Below are 20,936 nucleotides of genomic sequence, written 5' to 3' on the forward strand. Positions count from 1 at the left end.
CCTTTGTCCCAATGATAATGCCCGAATTCCCATGACAAACTCGTATCTAATTGCAGACTTTGTATCTCTCCGTTCTTGGTATCCGTTGATGAGTCAATAATGGGTTTGCTCCTTGAGAATTGATACCTTTCCCAAACAATGATTACCGTATCGATTAATCGATCCTGACGATTCAGCCTCTTCCCGTTTATGTATATGTAGTTACTGTCCTTGACAGAGGGCTCTTAGACCCCACCAAGAATCACATACTATAGGACCAATTTCTCTTTAATCGATCTCATTTGTCTGTGACTATTGGATCTTCCTTCATCCTTCATTCATCTACTTCCATATCTTCCTCGGATATCACCACAAACAAAGTTATACATTCTTTTAACCACACATCATCACAATGTTAAATCATGTTCTTTCCTCGACCTTGGGTCTTTTATTCTTATTTGCTATTGAGAATGTCAATGCAGGAGTCAGTATCGACGGAGCTAGAGGTACAGTGTTCGTTGGCGTCTCATTTTCGGCTGCTGATGGTCCATGCAGCTGACATATTGTAGGTACTACGATCTCGAGTTGCAATGTACTGGAGATGGATCCGATGCAGGTGGAGCATCAGGTCTGAACGGTGCTTTAACGGCCTGTGGTTACAGTGCAGAAGGACTAGGTACTTCCAGATTTGTGGGTAAGTATCGTATACACTGTTCAGCATTATTTCTATGATTGCGAAACAAGCACAAAGGAGTTCAGAAATTGATGACAGTAGTGTGGTGTAGCTATTGACGGAAGTATCTTTGATAAAAGCATGTGTGGACAAGAGTGAGTCAGCAGTCCCCATTGTGACCAGTAGGCAGTACACTCACAGTAGGTTGACTGGTTTGATATACATAGGGTGATTATAGCCCAAAATGGATCGCCATTTTCATTCTCGGAAGGACCTATGTTCGTTGGTGATTTATGTGGAGGATGTGAAGGTGGTAAAATACTAGATCTCAGCGGTAAGTTAGCTTCTTGCATGCAGGGGACTTATGTCGAATGTCGAAAACTAATATTGATGTGTATATCTCCCCCAGGCAGATCGCAGTCGAGATGATGGGAGGTGTATGTAAAAACCCTCCTTCATTCTCTTATCAAATCACTGAGAATATAGTCGGAGCCACGTTAGAGGGATCTCTCCCTGCTGGTGGTGGCTCGTCCTCTCCGGTCTCATCAGCTTCTGCTGCACCACCAGCGTCAGCTCCAGCCAGTAAACCAGAAATCAGTCAGAGTCAACCTGCAGTGTCAACTCCCGCAGCATCCCAACCCCTCAGTACCTCTACTCAGTCGGTTCCACAAGTATCCCAGTCAGTCACACCAGCTACGTCCCAAGTTGCTCCTGCGACATCTCAACCTGTCAATCCTGCTACCTCTCCATTTGACCTCGCCACAGCAGCAGCTACGACATCGGCGGTGCAAAGCCTGCCAGCGACAACAGTTGCAGCAGCGCCTACTAACACAGGAGGCAATCGATGGGGCGGGGGATGGGGCAGACCACCAGCTTTGTTCGCCGAGAACGAGACTGCCACTAATGGAACGTCCTGTAAGAGAAGGAAGAGACGAAGGAGAGTTCGCAAGGCTCACTAGGCGGATAGTGTTTGGGTCAGCGTTGTTGGTGATATGAAAACCATCGTGTACAGTACATAACATGTGGGATTTTAGGGCTGGCGAAATGTTGTAGGATCTGGTCATTTATGCAACTTTCGAATGTTTGGAACTCATTGCCTCTGTCGGACAAAAACCTAATTCGAAATCATCACTGTTCTCGATCATTCCTCGACGTGGGCAGAGTGAGCATCAGCTACCATGTCACAGTCCTTTCGATCCCAGCCAATTCCCATTCGCATCCTTTCGATTCGAAGACATAACAAACACAATCTCTCCCAATGAAAGGTCTCTGACTTGGCAGTCTACCAGATTCCAGACTTTCATTTCTCCCTTTAATAACCACTTCATCCTTCCTTTACCTCGTAGAGTATTCACCAAGGAAGCAGTAAACTTGGCAAATGACCATTAATCGGATGATCCAATTACGAGTGTGACCCCTTGAGATCGTCAGTTTTAGGGATAGGGATGAATGAAAGACATACCTTTCTCCCATATTCGATACTAATCGACCAATGCGATATGCAGTAAAAGCAACAACTGTTCACCGAGGTCCATTGATGTGATAGGCCATGTACTGTCGTTGAATGACCTGCGGGGCAAGGTATATAAGCCCTTTCACCAGATGTTGGGTCATATGGAGTTCGCCCATCATCATTTCTTCCTCGAGATATTCATCACTGGTTGATATATCTCAGAATAATCTCTTCTCTCCAGCTTGTCATCGCCGACCTTGACTCGTCAGTGTACCACATTCGTTTTTTATTCTTTCACTTTTCAATATGATTTTACCCATCGTTGCTGCCACCTTGGCATTGTTCAAATTCGTTCAAGCCGGTGTTTCCTCCAGCGGAGTGATGGGAACTATGTAAGTGGACAGCCGTTCCCCACTGTCGCTTGATCAAGCTGACGATTCCAACGTTTTTATATCCTTCCACTCTCTGATAGATACTACGACGGAAGTGGGTCTTGTGGCAAAGAGGGTGATATCGATTGGGGAGCAGGGGATTATTCACCTATCATCGAATCGTCAGTGGGTGCATGTGGATACAGCGTTGATCAAATTGGGGACAACCGGTTGGTCGGTGAGTAAAATACGAGTTCAATTCGGGGTTTGAGTACGGCTCGACAATCTACAGTAATGAAGATGGTCGATATCATCGAATACTGACAGATACATTGCGTTGCGTTCTGGCAGCATTTGACGCATCGTTGATATCTGGTAACCCTGCCGAGTACTGTGGTAAAGAGTGAGTTGGCTTCTATCTTCTTAACATTGCGAGAGAGCATATTCGCAAGGTGACGAATATGGGCTGTCATCTTGCTATTGGTAATGCCATTCACAGAATTCAAGTGATCAAAGCCGACGGAACCCCATTTGAATTTTCCGAAGGTAAATTATTCATTGGCGAAGCTTGTCCAGCCTGTGCAGGTGGTGTCAGACTCGATCTGAGTGGTGAGTAATTTACAATGACGCTCGCTACAGGTAGTTACGAATCATATGTAAAGCATCGCTCACACATAGTCATCGTTCCTGTTTTTAGCCAAAGCATTAGTCGAAATTGTCGGCGATTGCAAGACCAACGCCGTGGGGATCTCCTATCAAGTGCTCGATACGATGGCAGGTCCAGAGTACTCTTCGATTCCTGGTGGTTCACTCGGTGATGGTACAAGTGGTAACACTTCTACCTCAGCTACCTCCGCTGTTCCAGACGCCGCCGTATCATCTGTCTCAGGTGTAACAGCCACATCAGTCGCAGGCGTATCAGCTACCTCGCCTACCGATACACTATCCTCCATTTCAGGTGCACCTACCACTTCTGTTGCGGGCGTCGCGACTTCTGTCCCAGGTGTAGCCGCCTCGGTACCTGCTGTATCGTCCGTCCCAGTCGATCCTGCAACTCAAATTGTGGCAGATCCAGCTACTGCAACGGTCCCAACCGGCGTCTCATCTTCACCTGCAGTACTAGGTGCATCTGCCTCTCCCTCTGTCCCAGCTGGAGTATCATCTTCACCGTCCATCCCAGCAGGTATATCATCTGATACTACCGTACCGGGTGTACCGCCTTCACCATCAGTACCTATCGGATTGTCTTCTTCACCCATCCTGGCGGCGGGTGTATCACCAACGGGTGTTCCAGGAGTAGCTCTTTTCGCCGAAGGGGATGTCGCATCCGACGCAGCCTGCAAGAGAAAAAAGAGAAGACTTGGTAAATCCCACTAAGGGCCTAGAGGATGTAATGCAGCGTTGTTAGTATCAGATGATTGCATTAAGCGGCAAAGGTCGCTCGATGCTACCATTTGTAATTGCGACCATGCATTGACGTAGCCGACGGTCTTGTCGAGGTTGCCGTATGATTACAGCCGGTAATGATTTTCATGTTATTATCATGCTCGATTCTTGATGTACAATGATTATCCTAACAATACCAGAATGAGAGGGGAAGGGAATACAGTTCTACAAATCTAAGCTCCTTCGCCACCTATATCGCGTCATGACAGTCAGCTTTCAATGCGCTACTATATGCTAGGATAGGGTGTTTTGAGTTTGATTGCAGAGAACGACTTACCAGCTTCATTTGTGAATTCGATATGTTTGGTAATATCAGCTTGGGTCACCGTCGGTCTATTCACGCTAATAGCCTTCTCGAAATCCTTCACGCTTAACAGAGGTTCTAGCAGTTCTTCCGAATTTACATCCGTCCATGTCCTCTCGATAGCTGCTGGATCTCCGGGTGAGCATGGCGTGAGTTTGGTCTTACCATCCGACTGGACCTGTTTTCAGCGATTGAACACTGTCAGTAAAGAACGTACACAGTGTTGAACAGATGCATCCAAAAAGACGTTACTCACCTCCTTGAAATGAGTGGCTGATAAGACCTTTCTGACGGGTTGCATCAACGCATCTCTCACTATCACTGCTATATCACTTCCGGAGTATCTATATGTCCTCACCATCAGCTTAATCCTTCAATGATAGATAGGAGTGATCTACTTACCCTTCCGTCTGTTCAGCTAGGGTGGTGAAGTCTTTAGGCGTCAGCCCATTAGGTGTCGTTCCAACGTTGAGCTCGAACATCCGTCGTCTACCTTGAACGTCAGGGAGGGGGATATATATACGTTTTTCGAACCTGTAGAAGCATTTATCAGCGACTGATCGAGATTCTTTTCATCCAGATCTGCAATTTTCCCGGACCAGATACCTCGCGAACCTTTCGTGAAGGCATACCTGAATCCAGCTCGTTCCAGTGAGATCAAAGTAAAGGTTTACTCACCGACGTTTAATAGCAGGATCCAACTGCCAAGGGATATTGGTGGCTCCCAGTACCAACACACCAGTCTCTTCATTTCCTACACCGTTCATCTGCACCAGGAACTCAGTCTTGATACGTCTCGAAGCTTCCGACTCTCCTTCTCCTCTCGTACCAGTCAGGGAATCAATCTCATCGACAAATATAATCGCTGGTTTCTGTTCACGTGCCATTTGGAATAGTTGTTTGACAAGTCTAAGGGTGTGGTGAGATTGTCAGCATCTAAGGATATTTCGATTGAAGCGGATTGAACTCACCTTTCCGATTCTCCCATCCACTTCGACACCAGATCACTACTTGACACACTGAAGAAAGTCGATTTCGCTTCTGTCGCCACAGCCTTCGCTAAGAACGATTTACCCGTCCCGGGTGGTCCATATAACAAGATTCCTCTCCAGGGAGTTCTCTTTCCAGTGAACAGTTGAGGGAACTTTATAGGTAAGATGACAGCTTCTTTTAAAGCCTCTTTAGCTTGAGCCAGACCAGCTACATCGTCCCATTGAACATTGGGCGATTCAGATAAGATGGCACCTTGTAAACCCTGTCTCAACTTCTTGATCTCTGGATCATCCCCTTCCCCACCTCCGTCTTTGACATCTGGTCCGCCAGCCGTTGATCCACCCCCACCATTCACACCCACTTTGGCCTTTGTACGTTTCTCCTCCGATTTGGCAATGTGCTCTTTCAGCTTCTCGGCACGGTCGAGGTATTCAGTGAATTTCTTTCGGATCAGTTCTTTCAGTTTGTCGTTTTTCTCGTCTGGAGAGTAAAAGGCGAGTACATTAGCGATGTGAATGGAGCATAGGGGGATGGTGATGGTAGCTGTATATTCAAAACATCATGTGACGCTGAGCTTCAACAGGACATACATTTCATCGCCTACAAGTGAACGATCGAATCATTAGCATTTGCCGACATCGAAGATAACGGCCAATACTCACCATCATGAAGTAATCCAACGCATCCTGATATTGCTTATATGCTTCCTACTCGAAGAATCATCAGATAACATGACTAGTACAGGTGATGTACAACTAGATATCTACTCACTGCATAATTCTGCTTGACGTCCTCATCTATAGCTTTCTGCACCAACGCGATTGCTTTCTAGAGTTGGTTGAAGCAAACAGTAAGCAATCGCCGTCGAACATTTGTGATCTGGATATTCCAACAACAGCTCGGACCACTCACATCTAGGAAGTTTGAGTTGCTCATGGTGCTACCGAGTCCAGTGGCTATGATTGATGGGACCGAGTGGAGATGGTATACATATGGATAGATAAGATGGTGAATGATGACGATGGACTCGTATGGTGCGGTGGGGGTTGTTGTCACCGAATCCAGGTCGATGCAGATCATAATTACGTAATAAGAAGGACTTGACTGCTGGTGGCAGATAACGCGGAGCACATCTTGGCTCTGTCTGTCTGCTAGGATACCTCGTCAAGATACAGTGCTAGAATTGAATGTGAAAGCCGAATACATGCTTGATAGGTATGCACGAAGACAAGGTGGTCAAAACAGACATTGTGTGTGTGAGCCTATAGGTAAAGACAACATTCACCTTTCCCCTGATGCCATGTAGTTGCGAGGTCAACAGGATGAACCACATGATCCGGGCAGTCGCTGACATTGTGATGACGATCACCACCATTGCAAACAATATCAATAAGCAGAGGAATATGTATAATGTATGGTTGCATTGAGCTAGATACCTGAGATCATTCACGAAGGGACAACCGAACAACTTGGGTCACAAAGATCCCCATCACCCCTCCTACTACCTCCTATTTCAGTGTTATCCACCATGGTATCAAACTCAGGTGAGATAGTCACATGGGTGACACCCTGAGCGGCAAAACATGATCTCAACTCTTTCTCTATAGGTAGCCATCCTTCGATATCGTGCACATTGACATGAACGTGAAAAGAGGCTAGTACGTCGCTGAGCATCAATAAGACCGATAAATAAGTCAGTGTACTATCTCTCAATATACTTCATGTATTAATATCGGACCAGGAGTCGGTCGACTCACCTTTCTGTTAAATGCCAAAGATGAAGTTCGTGTATTGATATCACACCAGGGATCTGAAATGATATCAGCAAATGGACCATCACGTACAACTTTTACATTGATAATTTCGTAGCTTATGCACTAACAGTCATCAGATCCTCTTTTACAAGTTTCGGATTGATACTCTTCGGAGCAGCTTCCAATAAAACCCTAGAAGATCTTTTTGCTAGAATATGCAAGCATTGTCAAGATACACTGGTTAAGTCGGGCAAGGGCCAGCCAACCGACTTACCCAGTGGAATAGCACCAAGGAAGATCAATAACGAAATGATCAATGATACAGCCGGATCAGCGTAGAATCGATGAGGTGAAGAGGTCTTCCACATGATAGCAGCAGCAATGATCACTCCGATATCTACAACAGAGATGGCAATACCTATCAGCTAAAAATGGTTCCAAGGATCTTATATCATCAAAAGGACTCACTGTTAATCGCGTCTCCAAGAAGGTGGACTAATACACCTAAAAGACCTAGATTCTTGGTCGTTCCTTTCCTTTCCTCATCATTCTGTTGAGCATGATGATGTTGAGAATGCTGGATTGAAACTAAATTAGCGATCGAGCTGGACAACGCGATTGGTCATGTCCTAATTACACTCACATCCACATTCAGAGGTGCAGCTGAACCTCTCAAACTTGGAGAGGTAGCAGCAGCTTTTATCCTTGACAACTCGAGATCTAACGGCTCGTCAGGGAAAGAAGATTTCTGATGATCATGCGAGTGTTCTGTATTATCAAAGAGCCATTTAGCGTTCATATATAGGGGCAGAGAATCGTTATGGACAATGTTCTGTATCATACTCAAGGAAAAAAGGTTCTCTCCGTGTTTTTGGGGATGATGGCAAGAAAGATAGGTATACTCACCATGAACGACAAGTATACTAACTACGTTCAATGCCAACCCACAACAACCAACGATCATGACCCATAATGGGTGATCGACTTCTTCTACATTGATGAACCTTTCGATCGACTGGAGGAATACCGATAGTGCCAAGGCAATTAGGAAGCTCGCATTGAAGAAGGCTCCAACAATTTCGGCTCGCCTGTAAGCGAAGGTATACCCTATTGGCTATACTAACGTTTCAGCAAAGAAGACAATGACATAGGTTGGAATGGTTCAAAGAAGGACTTACACCTGAGCCTTTCCGACTCAACTAATGATGGTTGGGAAGCATGACATTAATTTGATATTCGATTTGTAAACTGCGAAGGAAAAACTCCTCACCAGAGTTGCTACCAGTGCGATCACACTAAAGGATGGTAGTTGATTAGTAGCTGGAGTCGAAAATATGCTACATTGAGTGACTCACTAGGAGACGATGTCCTATAACATGATGAAGTATAAGCTAATGGACACTTTTGTCGTGGGAAATCGCACCACTCACATTCAAATAGTGGAACTAGAATCTATGGTCAGCAGCGTGACAACAAATAGCTAGCACAGCGAGATAATACCACTCACTGCATCAGCAATAAGAGCCAGAGCACCCGTCTTGAATCCAACTGACCATATGATCAGTGATCAGATTTGGCTGTTGACATATTGGAAGACACCCCATTTTCACTCACTCGAAATTTCCACTATAAAGAAGGCTATGCTTATTCCCAACACCACTGATAACTTGCGAACTCTGGCATTGAGCGCTTTCTGCGCTTCGTCTATAGACATTATAACGGTATACGCAAGAGGATGTAATGGGTGTGATGCGAGTGTAAGATGAACTGGCAAAATGTGATAATTTGTTTACTCTTTATGCTGATGTCATTTTACTGGTGATCGGCCGAACGGTGAAAACCAGTAAATCAGCTGAACCTGGCGAGTATGCATGCTAAGCAGCATCTAGCATCTGGCACATCATTGAGCCAGTACAAGTCACAGTCCGAACGGTATGCATGCAAAACGGACCAAACCAATGTCGTGATATGTGAAGTAGATATGTAGGCTAGGGGGTTGTTGACACACGCACTCGGGTAAATAAATGCAACATCCATCCTCTCTAGTTCTTGCTTTCCTCCTTTCTTCCGTATCACTTTCATCCATCCATCCACTGTATATCAGCGACCATCCGGTTCATCTCGGCTGCCTACAATACAGCTGCACCATGGCGAGCGCATCAGGTTACAATCATCATCGATTCGCTCGAGCAGTGTTGAAGAAATCGAGGAAATGGGAACCTAGTTTGACTGTACAGCTTCATCACAATTATTGGAGGTTTGAGAATTCGGTGGGTTATCTATATCCTTCTTGTTGAAACCCGTATCACTTTGCACTAGACACCTCTATGTGAGCAATGAGCTGATGCCGTCCTAGCCTATCAACTTCCAATATGAAGGGGAGATGAAGGTGAGTAACTTAGATCCATATCTTGATCCATGACACGATAGACCTCCTACTATCCCTCAACACATCCGATATTTACTCACGTGTATGTCTTCTCTTTGCACTAGCCGTTCCTCCTTGCTCTCCGATCCCAAGTCATCCCCTCCTCCCTCATCCGTTCACTGTACAACATCTACCCTACCATATCCTTCGTGGATGGTTGTCTGGTAGTGGAGATTCAAGATTTCAGGAGATCGCCCGAAACTCGCTCGAGGGTGGTCATGAGACCTGCAGCGGAAACGCTCGCTCAGACTATAGACGTTATTTCAGAGAGGAAAGGACAAGTTTTGGATGAAGGGATGGGATTGGAATTGGAATCTAGGATAATAGTGAGTGGTGTCTTGAGACACTTTTATCCACTATCTTTTGGAAGATCCAACCTGACTATCTTCAACTGACCGTTACTATACGATATTAACATATCTGTTTATCTCACAGGCAGCTACCTCACCCCCACTCTACCTGGGAACATCGATCCTAGCGACCCGCAATGCGACTCTCGCCCTTGCTTTGACATCGCCAGCCAACCCCAACCTCTCTTCGGACGGTACCGCACGGTCTTCCTCATCCACCGGGGACGGTACGGGAAACGACTCGAAATCGACTTTAGACAAGATGCGCAAGCTTTTACGCGCCGGTATAAACGACCGATCGACCTCATCTGGCGGTACGCCTTTCCAAGCTAACTGGGTAGTTTTGAGGGCCAAAGAGCAGTTTGAGAGATTGAAGATGCAGAGGGAGATAGAGGCTAGGGAAGCTGCGAACAGACCTCCGCAGGGTATGGGTAACGGGAATGATCCTAATGGGATGTTACAAAATGGTGCAGAAGGGATGGGTGTAGGTGGAGATGGTATAGGTAATGGAGAGACGACAGGGGAAAAGAAAAAGGTGAAAAAGAAAAGACCACCTCCCCAAACTGAAGAACAGGAAGATGAAGGTGTGAAGGAAGTTAAGAAACCGAAGAAGAAGAAGAAGTTGAATAATACAAATACAGCTGCGGAAGCGGAAGCTACGAAGAACGAAGAGACGACCACTGCACCGACTAAGAAGAAGAAAAACACAAATACTCAGAAAGATACGAACGCTGCTCAGAATGAAGCTCCCCCACCAGCTAAGAAGAAGGTGCAGAAGAAGAAGAAAGATGATGGTGAAAAGGCGAAAAATGATGGTACTGCTGGCGAATCTGGAGCAGGGACAGGGGCGGGGTTGAGTTGAAGTCGAGGTAGTATGAAAGAGTTTCATTGAAGGATTGGGATGTGGGAAAAGGGGTGAGATCGAGACTCGTTACATATACATATATCGCGTTAATTTGACTTAATAATCGTGTTGTACAACGTTGTAAGCTGTAATCTAGATGGGATACAAGAACAATTATGATTTACTCGTCGAATGCTTATCCTTCTCACGACGTCTTTTTACTTCGAGACTATGAGAGAACAATGATCGAATCAGTTTAATGTACACGGCGACAATTCCCCACTTCGGTGACGATACGAATGGATCGCAGTGAAGTACATATCTGCTGTGGGAAGTGAAGAAATATACCGGAGAACCACACACGTGAGCAAAACAACCTCTACCACCTTCTCCACAGCCTCAGCATCAGCTTGACTAGGTTCCTTCCTCCCGTACCTCGCTCTCTCGATTATTTTTGCATATGAATTGACGAAAAGCCTGATCGCTCCATTATCGTTAATCGAGGAAGAGGCGTCCAGTAGAGGTTGGAGGGATAGGGGTGATGCTGTGGAAGTGGGTGCGAGTGATTGTCCTGTGATGAGATTCTGTCAGCATCATATAGGGGTCTCAACATGCCCATACCATAAAAGTATGATAAGCAAAAAACTGTGACCTCACCCATTATGGGTAAGGTCGATAGGATATAGGTTCGGAAATGTTTATCTTCCCATTTGGTACCTGCAGTCCACAGAAGATCATTAATTAGCTGAATGCAGTCACCGAGCAAGTTGTTTCCTCTACTAGCCAGCTCATGACCATATCAGGAGAAGAGGGATACCAAAGAAAGTTTGTGTCACGATGAGAGACTAAGCCATTAAACTCACCTGGTCTACCCCATCCCTCTTGTTGACCCGTCGTAGCTTGGGAGATATGAGCTATCACAGCTGTCCTCGAATATTCAGTTGCGATATGCTTAGCGACATTCTATAGCAGCAGCACAATCCATGAGATCAGTGACAGGGTCATTGAACAATTGATCAACAGATCGAAGACCGGGAAGATGGTATAATTGAGAGCGGGAAGCGGTTCACTCGTACTCACCTTGGGCAAATCCACTCGCTTGGTAGGTATGTATGGCTTAGGCATCGTCCTTAAGATTCTTTTGATACTCAGTACTCTCGACCATACATGCAATACCGATATGATGCCCTACGGATGATTGATCGAATGATGAGCATTTGGTCAAATGACTAAGCAGAGGCCGTAGTTACGAAGAACCATCTTTCTGAGACCTGCTCAAGACCTCTGTTCGGCCGTACCAACGTCTCTCAGACTCCAATGCACTCAAATAAAATACATTCTAGATCTGAATCCAGTCCATCGAAGCGATTGATGATGCCTATTCAATTGCAAGATCGGAAAAGGAGAGATACACTCACCAAAGCGACATAAGCAGCAACCATGACGAATATATTCCATTTCCTCTGTCCACCATTCCTCCACGCCTGTTCACCTATACTCCATGCTGATCCAACCAACAGAGCAGCTATGATCAAGATGAAAAGGTAGAAACTCGTATGATATAGAAAGGATAGGAAACCTTTGGCTGTAGGTAGGAATCGACGTCGTTTCCTGCTCCGCTGATGCTGGGTATTCTGGCGGGTACGAGCCGGTGGTGGATAGGTGTTAGGTGTATGGGGAGATTGATTAGGTGGTGGATGGGAGTTCATGTTTGCATGTTCTCCATGAGATGGTAAGATGTGTGTTGGCTGTGAGTTATAGAGAAGAGACTTTGTTGATGTTGATGTTGATGTTGATGTTATTGTTGACGACGATGACGCAGTATGAAGTGGCTTGTGGCGAAAAATGCAACAAGTGATTTTACTGTACCATCATTCCGTAGAGTAAGTCGAGGCAACGAAGGTCATCGCAGCAAGGTTTGGGGTCGGCGTGATGATACATACCCAATCTCCATAGTCAGAATCACAGATCACGAGATCATTCCTTTTTTGGATATGTCGACAAGCGGTCCACATTAAATTGGACGGTCCTCTGGTACAAGTACTGATGTTTCTCACTTGACTGAACAGATCCTCCGACTATCCATGACTGATCAAACTCACACTCGATTGGCAAATCAACCTGATACTTCTCTGGGTGGGTTCCTGACCGGTGGATGAGACGAGTGAGCACTACCGATAACTTACTGCATACAGAACTATTACCCAGCTCATCTCACCCCACTTTCCTCCCATTTTTCGTGCTCACACTGATATCATTACCGATCAAATACGCAGTGTCGACCTGAATACGGGAGACCCATTCCAAAACGATAAAAGCGGATTTCCCTTTAATTTCGAACCTGCACCTTTCCGATATTCTCTCGCTGTATTAAAAGAGCAAGATAAATCTTCGTTATCTGATTATTACGGGCCATATACAGATGATAGGTTGACAGATAACAGGTTTATGATACCTTTTCACAAGGTTAAACCGTCTGCCAAAGGAGATACAAGCTCTGTATGAGTCTGTTTAACCTTGCTCGCAAAATTCAGATTAGCCTGTTGGATAGGGTACCTCTTGTACATCACAATAATGGTAGATTTCGTTGTACATGGTACAGTATCGTGTCCTAACTTCCTGACGGCTTAATAACCTACTGAACATCAGGACGATCTTGCTGACCATCAGAATATATATCTTCAGTGATAATTTCCAAACAGTCACGACTTGAAGAAAATCAGACAAACCTTGTTCTGACCTTTCGAGCAAGAACAAGACCGATGATATGGAAAAGCGTATGAAATTGATCGAGCATCTTAGTTTCGATCAAGATATGAATTTTGAGAAACACCATTTACAAGTACCCTATACACCTTCCTACCCTTCTTGTATAGTATCGAAACGGAAAACATCGATACCGAGAAGTGCAATTTATCATAAGAGAGAACCAAGGCAATGAGTATTTCGGACATGCATCATGACCATGACTTCTGTAGCTCCCGAATCCAGATCCCTCTTACTTCTAAAAAAACTCGTTTTATGCATGACAAGTAACCTTTTTCATACATATGTTAATTACATATTAGATTGTTTCGTCTATATCTGACATCAAGTCACGGTTTATGTACGGTATAATCATTAAGAAAGTTTTAATAATCTCATCAAGTTACCATGATACTGATTTTGAGGGAAATTCTTTCCCTTCCTTTTCCTGATCTGTGGACGTGTCGGTTCGACTTCTTTCCACGATAACGATTTCACATCTTCTCTTCAGTGGGCACTTCCAATAGGATAGTCAAGGTACCCCATACCCAGCTTCAACCCTGCCCCTAAATCCTATGTTGATTCAACTGTCTCTCCAACGCACTACTTGGATGCTCCTCAATATCATCCCCTTTATTGAGCTCTTCCGAATCTTGACCTGCGTAACCTGGACCGACACCAGCTCCCGGCTCGTTCATAGCTTGCATAGCCTGGGGTAGAGTTTCGTTCTGGTTTCGTGGAGGTGGAGGAGGAGCTTGCTCTCGGACGAGTCGTCGGAAGGACCGTACCTCATCGAGAATCAGGTGTCGCATACCGGATGTGGAATCTTCTCGCTCGAACGAGAAGTCGAAGGGCTATGGGCAGGAAAATAATCAGCTGTGCTATCTACCTGAGTTGTAGCGAATTAGACAACTGACCACTTCGCAGGAAGGTTCATCGGCTGGATCGTGCCACACAGCCAGACTAAGAGATGTCATTCATCAGCGACTGTACTGTGGAACAAGCATGACGAAGGCGATTGGGCAGACAGAAATGACGGCAAGGTTAAGAGGATGACCGTGGAGCAGATCGGGTGTGTAAGAACATACGACTCACTAAGGATGCTCCAAAGCTTCCTCACACCCAAATCTCTTCAACGGATCAAAAGTCAGTAACTTCTGCAAAAGATCCAAAGCTAATGGTTGTGCATTGGGGTAGAGAGTATCGAATCTGACTCGAGGTTTGATAGGTAATGATCTGATGTAATCTTGTGCTCTTGGTGATCCAACTCTTCGCAAGGTATCTTCCGTGGGTGTACCCAATAAATTCAAGATCTTGTTCAATTGATCGACGTAATCTTCTCCTTTGAAGATTGGTTTACCACCTAGTAGCTCGGCTAAGATACAGCCTACCGACCACATATCGATGGATGAGGTCTAGATGTATGAGAATATGGGAAGCATCAGATGTTAGCTATTGACACGAGGACTCTCGCTAACTTAGATCACTCACGTAGTTGGCGAATGAAAGCATAATTTCAGGAGCTCTGTACCATCTGGTAGCGACGTCTGTATCATGCATTGTCAGCTTTAATATTGTGACTCTTCCGGTTAGTTGTAGCAGCTTTGGAACTGTCATGATTTGAACAAAATATGAGTACACTCACACTCTGTCATGAATCCCGCCTGACCCTGATCCGTTTGCACCGCCCCAGGCTGGAACCCTCTCGCTAATCCAAAATCACAAATCTTCAGTTCACAATCTGCGTTAACTAAGAGGTTTCCAGGTTTCAAATCTCGGTGAAGTACATTGGCGGAGTGTATATACTATCCTGCCTAGTCAGCTCAATTTTGGTCAACAAATCGCGCAAGGCAGCTCACCTTGAGACCGCAAAGGGTTTGATAGAGGAATGATTGGAAATGAGCATCTGATAGAGGTTGACCCGATCGTATCTACAATCAGACTAATCAATAAATGAAGCAACAACCATAGCTCGATATGTTATAACGTACGATAGCATGAAGATCCGCTTCCATCAATTCCTCATACAAGTATACCTCTCTAAATTGACCTGATCCAGGAGGATCAAACACGATATCCATGTCGTACAGGCTACGGTAAAGTCAGCTTCAGTCTGCCAATTACGGGTTATCTGACACACCATGTTATCTAAATGTGGATTCAAGTCAGCACGGCATCTCGGATATCTCGGTGATGGTTCAACTCACATTCTTATGTCCTCTGAAATGATGAAGTAACCTCAACTCTCTCAAACATCTCTTGGTCAGGATCTGAATGACAGAACATCTCGTTAGTTAAAAGTTTACACAAGGAATAATCATGAGTAGCTCACCTTTTTCTGAAAGATGTTGGTCACCTTCTTCACTGCGCATGTTTCGTGCGTAGTTTCATTGCGAGCCGAAGAGACACACCCGTAGGCACCCTGACCTAGCTCTTTGACGAACACCCATGGATGTTGGAGGATGCTACATTTGGCCGAGATTCAGCTCTGTGCTTGACATAGGGTATACGCGAAGAAGAGAAGCTTTGTGATGGGTAGTACACCATGTCCGCACGGTTCCTCTGTGAGTATCGGTTGATGGATGTGGGAATGAGGTGTGATGATGTTCCCACTTACTACACATTGTTGGGTGTCTGAAAGATCTGTCTCGGGGTGTTATCCATGATGATGAGATTCCTCTACGGGCGGGTTGCGGATGAATGCAGATGAGGAGAAAGAAGCAAAGAGTAAAGAGTAAAGAGAAGAAAGGATTACAGGTATAAAGTGGGGGACATTCCTTATTCCTGTGTAAGATGTAAATCATCACTTATCTGAAACGCATGCTCATGATTACCGCCACGTGGGATGCTCGATCACATGTCGGGACCATATCATGCGCATGCCTATCAGACGGGAGCCTTGGGTGTGCCTATCTTTGCTGATTTCGGTTGTTGCCGCTTAGTCATTTGTCGCATTGGTGTGCATGAAATGAAATATTTCAGAAACCATCAACAATCTGTTCTACAGATCACCCATCTAAGCAGCTCGACTCATCGCCATGCCACCAGCTCGTGCGCCTCCCAAGCGAGCAACAGCGTCAGCAGCAGGATCCTCGTCATCGTCTGCTCCAGCTCCCCGCACTCGAGCAGTCAAGGCGGGACCATCAGGAGGTCCGGACGTCAAACCTAGGATAGGTACTTCATCCGCTGCCAAAGGTAAAGCACCCCTTCGACCATCCATCACCGTCTCGACTACAGACAAAAAGCCAGAGATCAACAAGGGAGAAGAAGAATGGGCGGAATTGATGAGGCAGACATACGGAAGTCAGAAGGGTGCGGATTGGTATGCTAAGGGAGTGAAGAGCGTCGAGGTGAGATCTTGACCCTATCGTTTTATAGCAAGGCAGATAGCTGATATATGAGGAATGATAATAGGATAAATGGGAACTTTTACCTGCATTCTTGAAAGTAAAAGGATTAGTGAAACAGCATTTAGATTCATTCAATTACTTTGTCAATGTGGATATCAAAGCTATCCTAGCTGCCAATTCTCATGTTATATCAGATATAAACCCTTATTACTATATACGATATTTGGATATCCGAGTTGGCCAACCTGCAAGACATGATACCAATCAAGTTGCCAATGTCCTTACACCGATGGAATGTCGATTGACAGATTCGACATATAGCGCACCGATCTTTGTCGACATTGAATATCAAGGTGAAGAGAAGAAGAATCGACAGAGAGGAGTCCAAATCGGAATGTTACCTGTGATGCTTCGGAGTGATCTGTGTCATCTGAAAAACAAGAATGAACAGGAGTTAGCAAGGATGGGAGAATGTCCGATGGATCCAGGCGGTTATTTCGTAGTGAAAGGGACAGAAAAGGTAATCTTGGTACAGGAACAACTGAGTAAGAATAGAATTATAGTAATGAGAGATCCCAAGAAGGATGAAACTACTGCAGAGGTAACTTCGTGAGTAAATCAGCATACATCTTGTGCTTCTTTCCTGATCTAACATCTCTCTTTGAATTCCAGATCCACCCACGATCGAGTTGTGAAAACATACGTGACCACCAAGAACAAACGATTATATCTTCGGCACAATTCCTTCAAAGAATACATTCCCATCGTCATAGCCTTGAAAGCAATGGGTATAACATCTGACAAGGAAATCTTACAGTTGATTTGTGGATCCGATGAGAGGTATCAAGAAGCTTTTGGTGTATCCTTAGAAGAAGCTGCGAAAGAGAAGACCTTCACCAGGAGACAAGCGTTGGAATGGATCGGTGCGAGAGTCTCGCCCAACCAAGCTAAAGATGATGGTGGATCTTACGGTCAGAAGCTCACACCAGTGGACATCGCCCAACAAGCTCTTGCAGCGATGGTGCTAGGTCATGTACCAGTCAGAAACATGAACTTTAGGCCGAAATGTATCTACCTCGCGACCATGTCTAGAAGGGTGTTGATGGCGATGATCGATGAACATATGGTGGATGATAGGGATTATGTCGGTAACAAGAGACTGGAACTGTGAGTTATTATTTTCTCCCAATTCCTGCTTTCTGAATGATCGTCTACAAATCTATCACACTCTCTTACTGTCCACTCATGTTGTGCCTTCTATCCGTACTGACTCCTGAGTGTACCACAGTGCTGGTCAGCTACTCTCCCTCCTCTTCGAAGACTCCTTCAAAACCTTCAACAGCGAACTGAAACGACGTATGGACAAGATCCTCGAGAAGAAGCAGCGTGCCGGTCCATTCGATGCTGGTTCACTCATCCGACAGGGTGGAGATCCCATCACCTCAGCATTTGTCAGATCCATCTCAACCGGTAACTGGTCCTTGAAGCGATTCCACGTTGAGCGAGCCGGTGTCACCCATGTGCTCTCCAGATTGAGTTTCATAGCTGCTTTAGGAATGATGACACGTATTTCCTCACAATTCGAAAAGACTCGAAAGGTATCTGGTCCTAGAGCTTTACAGCCGTCTCAGTGGGGAATGTTGTGTCCGTCTGATACGCCTGAAGGAGAAGCTTGTGGATTGGTGAAGAATTTGGCTTTGATGACCCATATCACAACCGATGTTCCTGAAGAACCCTTACTGAAGATCGCTTTCTTGCTTGGTGTAGAAGATATATCGCTGTTGACCGGAAACGAACTCTACAGACCTGGTGTACACCTTGTCCAAGTCAACGGTACATTGATTGGAGTTACACACCTGGCCAAGAAATTTGTCAGAACATTCAGAAAATTAAGAAGGGCAGGACGAACCTCGGAATTTGTCTCGATCTACATCAATCATCATCAACGTACCATATATATTGCCTCAGATGGTGGACGAATTTGTCGACCGATGATTATAGTGGAAAATGGAAAATCTCGAGTAACGTCTCAACATATGAAACTACTCAAAGAGGGTAAAGTGACATTCGATCATTTCCTGCGATCCGGACTGGTGGAATATCTAGATGTAAACGAAGAAAACGATTCTTTCATTGCTTGTTACGAAAGCGAGATCGTCAAGGAAACGACTCATTTGGAAATTGAGCCGTTCACTATCCTAGGTGCTGTAGCTGGATTGATTCCTTATCCTCATCACAACCAATCACCCCGAAATACCTATCAATGCGCGATGGGTAAACAAGCCATCGGAGCTATCGCTTATAACCAGCTAAATCGTATCGACACCTTATTATATCTCATGACCTATCCTCAACAACCTATGGTGAAGACCAAGACTATCGAACTGGTAGGATACAACAAATTACCAGCTGGACAGAATGCCACTGTCGCGGTCATGTCATATAGTGGATACGATATTGAAGATGCTTTGATTCTTAATCGAGCTTCTGTCGACCGTGGATTCGGAAGATGTCACGTCTTGAAGAAACAGACTATTCCTATGCGAACGTTTGCTAATGGATCTCATGAACGAACGGCCTATCCTGATCCACTCCCCCGTCCGGATGCTTATGCATTCATAGATAGAGCAGATGGTATGACAGCTCCAGGAGCCACTATCAACCAATTTGACGTGATGATCCACCGAGAAACGCCGATCGATACTCGTGGACCATCAGCTGATGGAGGTGGATACAAACCTTCTCCGATCACTCACAAGCTACCTGAACCGATCCAAATCGATAAAGTCATGATTACCGAGGGAGAAGATGGATCACTCATCAAGATTTTGACTAGACAAACTCGTAGACCGGAATTAGGCGATAAGTTCTCTTCGAGACATGGTCAAAAGGGTGTATGTGGTTTGATCGTCCCTCAGGCAGATATGCCATTCAACGATCAGGGTATTGTACCGGATATCATCATGAATCCACATGGTTTCCCTTCTCGAATGTAAGTGATTCTCTGTTACATGCTCTGAGTACCCTTCCCGAATATAGCTGATTATATTCGTATTCAATACCGATTTCAGGACTGTGGGTAAGATGATAGAGCTCTTATCAGGGAAGGCGGGAGTCTTAGCTGGTAAATTACAATACGGAACTGCGTTCGGAGGATCGAAAGTGGTCGACATGTCTCAAATCTTGATTGAGAATGGATTCTCATATGCTGGTAAAGACATGTTGACGAGTGGTATCACTGGTCAACCCATGGAAGCTTATGTGTACTTTGGACCGATCTATTATCAGAAATTGAAGGTAAGTTATGATCATTCATCGACTATATTCTTGCCTTGTCATCACTATGATTTCCGCTATCCCCACTCACTCTGTGCAATTATACGTCTTTACGATACCACATATATTCTTGACATCACCCCATCCCTCAATGAGATGAGAAAGCTGACTCCCCGCTTTCGACTTGACAGCACATGGTGATGGACAAAATGCATGCTCGACCTACCGGTCCACGAGCGAACTTGACAAGACAACCTACAGAAGGTAGATCCAAGGATGGTGGTCTGAGATTGGGTGAAATGGAACGTGATTGGTGAGTTGCTATTCCGATACTTTCGTGAAAGTACATATAAAGTACTATGTTTCACTACTTCACTATCTCATACCTTTATCCTTATTATCTTCAAGACGCTATTCTTTTCTTAAGCTGTATTATCATATGTTCTTCTTCGACCAAAGCTGATTTTCATTTGGATACCTTACCCAGTCTTATCGGATACGGAGCCACTCAACTCTTACTCGAACGACTAATGGTTTCCTCCGACGCGTTCGAGACTCAAGTATGTGAGACCTGCGGTATGTTGGGGTACAACAACTGGTGTCCTAAATGTAAGAGTGGAAAAGGTGTGATAGGGTTGACTATACCCTACGCAGCGAAATTGTTAATTCAGGAGGTAAGCTTTTCTCGGTGTTGGTTTACCTTGCTTGTTATCGTTCCACTTGGCTGATATTTCACTTTGGTAATATAGTTGATGGGTATGAACATCATGCCCAAGTTGTGTATGGAAGATACCGTATAAGTTGGATAGGGTATACTGGGAGAATCGAGGAATGGATGGTGAGATGGTTTATGAACTATTAACGAATGACGTTTCTTATGCGGGATTTTGCTTGTTACATATATATACATTATGCATTATTCTTGTCAATCACAGTAGACTATCAGCACTTGGTTTAGGAACAGGGGATA

At 45.0% G+C, this 20,936-nt stretch overlaps 8 protein-coding genes across 8 annotated transcripts; 4 read left to right on the forward strand and 4 right to left on the reverse strand.

Moving 5' to 3' along the window:
- Positions 1 to 391: 391 nt before the first annotated feature.
- I203_103905 (uncharacterized protein) lies at positions 392 to 1,611 on the forward strand (the record flags this gene model as incomplete). The annotated part of the gene is made up of 5 exons (XM_019149477.1): positions 392 to 492; positions 549 to 673; positions 765 to 807; positions 880 to 990; positions 1,062 to 1,611. The coding sequence occupies 5 exons, from the start codon at positions 392 to 394 to the stop codon at positions 1,609 to 1,611; spliced, it is 930 nt and encodes a 309-aa protein (XP_019001020.1).
- An 800-nt stretch (positions 1,612 to 2,411) lies between these two features.
- I203_103906 (uncharacterized protein) lies at positions 2,412 to 3,853 on the forward strand (the record flags this gene model as incomplete). The annotated part of the gene is made up of 5 exons (XM_019149478.1): positions 2,412 to 2,497; positions 2,578 to 2,714; positions 2,828 to 2,879; positions 2,976 to 3,085; positions 3,174 to 3,853. The coding sequence occupies 5 exons, from the start codon at positions 2,412 to 2,414 to the stop codon at positions 3,851 to 3,853; spliced, it is 1,065 nt and encodes a 354-aa protein (XP_019001021.1).
- Positions 3,854 to 4,095: 242 nt separating this feature from the next.
- Positions 4,096 to 6,155, reverse strand: I203_103907 (uncharacterized protein; the record flags this gene model as incomplete). Its single annotated transcript, XM_065517418.1, has 10 exons — positions 4,096 to 4,112; positions 4,200 to 4,404; positions 4,483 to 4,570; positions 4,629 to 4,760; positions 4,905 to 5,135; positions 5,198 to 5,699; positions 5,810 to 5,819; positions 5,882 to 5,926; positions 5,991 to 6,047; positions 6,132 to 6,155. 10 exons carry the CDS (start codon positions 6,153 to 6,155, stop codon positions 4,096 to 4,098), a joined length of 1,311 nt encoding a protein of 436 aa, XP_065374236.1.
- Positions 6,156 to 6,665: 510 nt separating this feature from the next.
- Positions 6,666 to 8,687, reverse strand: I203_103908 (uncharacterized protein; the record flags this gene model as incomplete). Its single annotated transcript, XM_065517419.1, has 13 exons — positions 6,666 to 6,885; positions 6,977 to 7,029; positions 7,102 to 7,181; positions 7,248 to 7,370; positions 7,442 to 7,550; positions 7,617 to 7,741; positions 7,880 to 8,087; positions 8,152 to 8,172; positions 8,244 to 8,268; positions 8,329 to 8,342; positions 8,404 to 8,418; positions 8,481 to 8,521; positions 8,588 to 8,687. 13 exons carry the CDS (start codon positions 8,685 to 8,687, stop codon positions 6,666 to 6,668), a joined length of 1,134 nt encoding a protein of 377 aa, XP_065374237.1.
- Positions 8,688 to 9,120: 433 nt separating this feature from the next.
- I203_103909 (uncharacterized protein) lies at positions 9,121 to 10,613 on the forward strand (the record flags this gene model as incomplete). Its single annotated transcript, XM_019149481.1, has 4 exons — positions 9,121 to 9,243; positions 9,330 to 9,362; positions 9,467 to 9,727; positions 9,837 to 10,613. 4 exons carry the CDS (start codon positions 9,121 to 9,123, stop codon positions 10,611 to 10,613), a joined length of 1,194 nt encoding a protein of 397 aa, XP_019001024.1.
- Positions 10,614 to 10,769: 156 nt separating this feature from the next.
- I203_103910 (uncharacterized protein) lies at positions 10,770 to 12,304 on the reverse strand (the record flags this gene model as incomplete). Its single annotated transcript, XM_019149482.1, has 6 exons — positions 10,770 to 10,824; positions 10,959 to 11,166; positions 11,253 to 11,312; positions 11,459 to 11,558; positions 11,676 to 11,783; positions 12,014 to 12,304. The coding sequence occupies 6 exons, from the start codon at positions 12,302 to 12,304 to the stop codon at positions 10,770 to 10,772; spliced, it is 822 nt and encodes a 273-aa protein (XP_019001025.1).
- A 1,602-nt stretch (positions 12,305 to 13,906) lies between these two features.
- I203_103911 (uncharacterized protein) lies at positions 13,907 to 16,004 on the reverse strand (the record flags this gene model as incomplete). The annotated part of the gene is made up of 11 exons (XM_019149483.1): positions 13,907 to 14,194; positions 14,258 to 14,303; positions 14,436 to 14,755; positions 14,832 to 14,887; positions 14,986 to 15,145; positions 15,200 to 15,271; positions 15,332 to 15,431; positions 15,481 to 15,488; positions 15,548 to 15,610; positions 15,673 to 15,805; positions 15,958 to 16,004. The coding sequence occupies 11 exons, from the start codon at positions 16,002 to 16,004 to the stop codon at positions 13,907 to 13,909; spliced, it is 1,293 nt and encodes a 430-aa protein (XP_019001026.1).
- A 374-nt stretch (positions 16,005 to 16,378) lies between these two features.
- I203_103912 (uncharacterized protein) lies at positions 16,379 to 20,766 on the forward strand (the record flags this gene model as incomplete). The annotated part of the gene is made up of 8 exons (XM_019149484.1): positions 16,379 to 16,690; positions 16,755 to 17,299; positions 17,363 to 17,857; positions 17,979 to 19,682; positions 19,762 to 19,987; positions 20,158 to 20,279; positions 20,454 to 20,640; positions 20,716 to 20,766. 8 exons carry the CDS (start codon positions 16,379 to 16,381, stop codon positions 20,764 to 20,766), a joined length of 3,642 nt encoding a protein of 1,213 aa, XP_019001027.1.
- Positions 20,767 to 20,936: the final 170 nt, after the last annotated feature.

Source organism: Kwoniella mangroviensis, assembly GCF_000507465.2.
Source record: "Kwoniella mangroviensis CBS 8507 chromosome 1 map unlocalized Ctg01, whole genome shotgun sequence".
Lineage (NCBI taxonomy): Eukaryota > Fungi > Basidiomycota > Tremellomycetes > Tremellales > Cryptococcaceae > Kwoniella > Kwoniella mangrovensis.